Source organism: Diprion similis, chromosome 10 (assembly GCF_021155765.1).
Source record: "Diprion similis isolate iyDipSimi1 chromosome 10, iyDipSimi1.1, whole genome shotgun sequence".
NCBI lineage: Eukaryota > Metazoa > Arthropoda > Insecta > Hymenoptera > Diprionidae > Diprion > Diprion similis.
The window spans coordinates 1,388,911-1,394,572 of NC_060114.1; the positions used below are offsets into that span (position 1 = coordinate 1,388,911).

Sequence of the window (5,662 nt, forward strand, 5' to 3'; positions counted from 1 at the left end):
TATCGTCTTGAGGTACAGGTAATATATGACTTGTTTGTTGGTGAGTAGGATCGTATTTCTCGATAGTCTTGTGTTGGTCGGAGTTTAAAGGGGCGTTCGTGGTCAGGTAGTCGTGTTTCTTCTTTATTTTGGTGTTAATGATTGGAAAACTATCTGTAGTTGTATCGGATGTATCTGTTGTATTGAAACTATCGTTATCGTCCGTCGTTATAGGTAGAGCAGTCGTAGCGTAAGTAGGGACTCGTTTGGACAAAGGCACGACATCTAATGTTTCGTTATCTGTGGATGAATCTGTTATTGTTTTATTATTGTTTGTGAAACGTTTATTTCTTTTCGATTTATTACGTAGCCTTCGGGTCAATGGTAAATCATCATCCGACTCTTTGGGTAGATCGTCGTCGCTTGAAGTGCAATTGGAAATGTAATTACGTTTCGCGGGTTTCTGGTAGGCTGTTAATCGGTTTCCAAGAGGTATGTTGTCCATGGAGATATCTGTAGTTGAGTCGGGGTCGCGGTCGGAATTCGTGGTACAGGATTACATTTCCGAGTTTGAGCAGGGCTTCTGACGTTTTTTTGGTTCGGGGTTTGGCGATTCGTCAGTACTCGGTCGTGGACGGCGAGGAAATTGGTGGGTTTCTTTTTTGTGTTTTGGAAATATTTGGGTAAATGGTAGGTCTGAGTTATCACTGCGCCGCCGTTTAATTGGTAAAACTTGTATTGTATCGACCGGATTACGTGATAGTGCATCCGCGTTCGCATTTTTTATACCCTTCTTGTGTTTCCATGTGTAGTCGTATTTTGCTAATTTTACGCCGGTTCGGCCTAAACGTGAATTAATATCTTTCGCGTTATTCAAGTATAGGAGAGGTAACCGCATGCAATTTATGGTGTACTGCGTAGCCGACGCTACAGTCAATCCGGTTTATTCACTCTTGATGCGTATCGACCGTCTCGATTGAATTTGTTCAGATTTCTTGTTTCTTTGAGAGCAATATACCTTCGCTTATTCGCTGCATAGTGCTGTCAATACGTTGCGGCTCGGGCATTGTATTCTCACTGGTAGATGGGCTAAGAGGCCCATAACAGTGTGGTACAAAAAATCAAAAAAATTTGATTCTCACATGCCAATTATAGTCATTTCAGATAGTAAAATTTTAAAAAAGGTGTTGGCAAATCACGTTCTACTCCTAGTATAATAATCTGTCTTTCGCCACCCTGATTGATCGTCTATCTTAGTTTTCCTACCTTAAATTTCATAAGATGAATAGTAATAAATTGAGTGGTGCACAGCACCGAAAATTGAATAAAGACAAAGACGAAAAGCTCTCTGCAGCTTTACAAAATGTTCCCAAGCTGGACAGCTTTTTTAAGTCACGATCGAATGATGAATCCCCCTCTTCAAGCGGGATGGCCAACTCGACGACATTACCTCAGCTGACAGCACTGAAGCGTCTGGAACAACCAATTATGGTATAATTGCAACAAATGTCTGCAACTCTGATTTAGAGTTTCCTGACAATGAGCTTGAAATAGACGACTTACCAAGTACCGGCTTTTTAGATCCAGCTGAATGGCCACCCTTGTCTGAAGTGACAAGAGATTTGATAATCCGAAATATCACCCCTCTGGATAACTTGAAAGACATTGATTTAAAAAATTCTAAGCGTGTTTATGCAACCCAAACGAGATCGGCTTCAATATCTATGTTTTTCAGTAAAATGAAGAATGGTCAATCGAGTAAAAGAGAGTGGCTTAGATACTCAGTGTCTCAAGGGAAATTTTTCTGCATTTCGTGTAAACTTTTTTGCGAAAATCGCAATGCAAATTCTTTTACAACAGGTTTCAACGATTGGAAACACGAATGTCGCTTTTCTGAACATGAAAGAAGTCATGAACATCGAAGTAATCTCCAAAATATGGTGGCACGTGGCGAAGTACTTGGAAAAATAGATACGGCACTTCACGCACAATACTTAAAAGAAGTTGAGTACTGGCATGAAGTTTTGCGTCGCATAGTTAGTGTTATTGAATTTCTCGGTAAGCGTGGATTGGCTTTCAGAGGTTCCAATGAACTTATTGGGTCAAGTCAAAACGGTAACTTTCTTGGAATTATAGAACTGCTTGCAGAATACGATCCGTTTCTCAAAACACATCTCGAAACCCGTGTTAATAAGGGAAAAGGTCACGTGTCTTATTTGTCCAAAAACGTGTGCAATGAGTTCATCGAATTGATGTTTGAAGAGATGACAAAGAAAATAATAGATGGACTGAAAGCCAGTAAATATTACTTAATTTCTGTAGACTCATCACCTGATATCACTCATTGCGATCAGCTGACATTCATTTTACGAATGATTGCGGGTACCGGTGAACCTATGGAAAGGTTCATTCAATTTATTTCTCAGCCTGGACACTCTGCCAATGACTTGGAGGTCGCTGTTTTGAAGACACTTACAGAGCTCGACATGGATATCAAAGATTGCAGAGGGTAATCGTATGATAATGCTTCGAATATGTCAGGACCTTGCGGTGGACTGCAAGCAAAGATTGAATCACATAATCCACTTGCACTCTATGTACCGTGTGCAGCCCACTCTCTTAATTTGGTAGGAGTATCGGCTGCAGGATTTTGTTTGAAAGTAACAGCGTTTTTTATGTTTGTACAACGGATTTATGTTTTCTTGAGCGCTTCGACTTCCAGGTGGGAAATACTCAAACAAGAAGTCAAGAATGGTAACGGTGACATCAAGTTGTTACCTAAAGCATTATAACAAACGCGTTGGTCGGCAAGACATGACGCGTGTCGTGCGCTCACAATGTCACATAATGCATTTCACTCAGCCGTAAAAATAATTGCAAACAATTGCCATGAGAATCCGGAGACTCGCACTGAGGCTGAGGGTTTAAGTCGCCATTTTCAGCTCCTGGAGACTGGGATTCTTGCAAAGTTCTGGACAGATATCTTGGCAAGATTCAATAAAGCAAACAAATCCCTGCAGAATGTAGCCATTAATTTGAACGACGTAGTTAACATCTACAGATCATTGTAAAGTATCAAAGTAAAAGTTGCAGATCTAAGAAGCGAAAACTTCGCTGCGATGAGTCCAATAACGAGGGTGACACTGTTTTCGATGCTCGTAACGATCTGCGGATCAATACGTTCTTACTAGTTATCGACAAGCTTATTACAGAATTGTCGCGCAGAAGTGCGGTATATTCTGATTCTGACACAAAATTCGGATTTCTGAGTAGACTGTCATCGCTTCCAGTATGTGACATAAGGAACCAAGCAGCTAAGATCGTTAAAATTTACCCGGATGATCTGGAAGATGAGCTAGTTGAAGAGTGCGTTGATTTTCACGAGTTTTTAAAAGTACTGTCACTTAAGGATAATTCGCCAGGAGAAATGCTAAAAATTATTCGCAGTAAGGGACTCGTTGCAAGTTACCCAAATGTAGAAACGCTGATCCGAATATTTTTGTGCATTTTACCAACAAATGCAAGTGGGGAGCGCTCCTTCTCGATATTAAGAAGAGTAAAAAATTATTTGCGTAATTCGACTGGTGAAGAAAGGCTCTCTCACCTGTGTTCGTTTGCGGCAAATTCAGACCTGCTCGATGAAATTTCATTCGAGAAGATGATACAAAATTTTGCGGCTGTGAAAGCCCGAAAAGTCAGCTGTTAGCTATTCTATTTCAATATATAAAGTTCTGGCAATACGAGAGGGGGGGGGGGGGGGGGCGCTTTGTTGAGGGTAGCCCATGGGCACATGGAACCTTAAGACGGCCCTGTACAGACGAGAATAGTGATCCCCGATTTTGACCTTGATTATGTTATTAAGACCGATCAAACCGGCTGCCAATATCAATCAACTCACAATAGGTCGCTTGCGGAACAAAGATCAAAAACCGTTCGTGTAAAAAAAAAAAAGATTTCAACAAAATCAGCCATTCCTGTACGGCACAGTACGCATCAACTGCGTCAGGAAAGATACTTCCTTTCGTATTTTTGTGCCTGCAGGAGCCGTCAGGAAAATTTGGTCCAATTGTGAAAAAAAAGGTCGACGCGTTGACTGATAAATACAAAAACGTTATTGTGACCTACACAAAAGCAGGAAAGTTTACAAAACAACTATACGAAGAGTTCTTAAAATCTTTTATTCTTCCGTACGTAAATCAAAAAAAATTTCTGTTTATTATCGATTTGTGGGGAGGGCAAATTGATCAAACTCTTTACAATCACATCTTTGTAGACGAGAGAAAGGCATGTACATGTACTATTAAAGTAATACCGCCCAAGTGCACCCCGATTTGTCGACCGTGTGACGTGTATTTTTACCGCCAGGTAAAAATTTTCAGAAAAAAAATTCAAAATGCTCCCGATTTATTGAAAAATAACAGAGAAATTGCCTCAAGGGCTGATTTTATACAATTTCATTCTTTGATTCTTCATCAATTGAGCGCACCTGCTTTCTCGCCTATGATCAAATGTGCGTGGTTTGCATTGAAATTAACCTTCGAGACGTCAAAACGAGTACTGGCCAACGCTACGACGACCCGCTTCCTACATCCAAGTGCCAACATCGTCTTCACGACGGACGCGTCATCGACAGCTCTAGGCGGTTCGCTAGAACAAATCATAGATGGAGAGCGTAGCCGCTAGGATTTTTTTCAAGAAAGCTCTCACAAGCAGAGAAAAACTACAGCCCGTACGACAGAGAGCTGCTCGCCGCCTTTGCCTCGCTCAAGTACTTCTCACATATCTTAGAAGGCCGCGAGTTCATCATCAGAACAGATCACAAACCGCTATTAAAAGCTCTGCAACAACGTCCATAAAAGGTTTCGCCACGTCAAATAAATCAACTTGAATATATAACCCAATTCTGTGCAACTTCTGTATACATTCCAGGTGACGACGACGTAGTTGCAGACGCTCTCTCGCGCGTCTTCACAATCGACATGCCAACACGCCTCGATGCACACACCATCCAAGAAGCCCAGCAGAGCTAAGGCGACGAACCAGACGCAAACGCAGTACACTCACGGAAGCTCCAGCCACTCGACATCGACGACGCACGCATAATGTGCGACGTCTCTTCAGGCATGATCCGGCCATACTTACCACTTACCACCGCGGAAAGCAGCATTTAACGTCGTACACGGACTAGCGCACCCAAGCGGCCGCGCCACTTCAAAAGCTCTAAAGGAAAAATTCACTTGGCCAGGCATAAGAAAAGACGTCGTCAGATGGTCACATGGGTGCATGCCCTACCAACGCGTCAAGATCCACCGTCACACGAGAACCGAGCCCAACCACATACCGATGCCAGAAAACCGTTTCAACCATGTGCACATCGATCTCGCCACGATGCCTCTCGTGCAGGAGTACAGGTACTGTCTTACTATAATCAATAGATTCTCCAGATGGCCGCAAGCAATTCCACTCAAGGACATGACGGCCGAGACAGTAGCCTCTGCCTTCTATGCTGGTTGGATCTCTACTTTTGGCACGCCGCTCTCAATCACCACCGACCAGGGGAAACAGTTCGAGTCAGCGCTCTTCTCCAATCTCGCAAAAATGATCGGAGCAACAAAGATACATACTACTCCATACCATCCGCAAGCAAACGGATTATTCGAGCGCTGGCACAGGGCTCTCAAGG

At 42.6% G+C, this 5,662-nt stretch overlaps 1 protein-coding gene across 1 annotated transcript; it reads left to right on the top strand.

Moving 5' to 3' along the window:
- Positions 1-1,121: 1,121 nt before the first annotated feature.
- LOC124411345 (zinc finger MYM-type protein 1-like) lies at positions 1,122-2,492 on the top strand. Its single transcript, XM_046890438.1, has 3 exons — positions 1,122-1,190; positions 1,404-1,737; positions 1,840-2,492. The coding sequence occupies exons 1-3, from the start codon at positions 1,122-1,124 to the stop codon at positions 2,490-2,492; spliced, it is 1,056 nt and encodes a 351-aa protein (XP_046746394.1).
- Positions 2,493-5,662: the final 3,170 nt, after the last annotated feature.

Bases quoted from the DNA above. Each gene is read 5' to 3' on its own strand.
- LOC124411345 (XM_046890438.1), top strand. From the start codon at position 1,122: ATGCCAATTATAGTCATTTCAGATAGTAAAATTTTAAAAAAGGTGTTG. The intron at 1,191-1,403 runs GTATAATAATCT...CCCCTCTTCAAG, and splicing joins CAAATCACGTTCTACTCCTA to CGGGATGGCCAACTCGACGA. The intron at 1,738-1,839 runs GTAAAAGAGAGT...CTTTTACAACAG, and splicing joins AATGAAGAATGGTCAATCGA to GTTTCAACGATTGGAAACAC.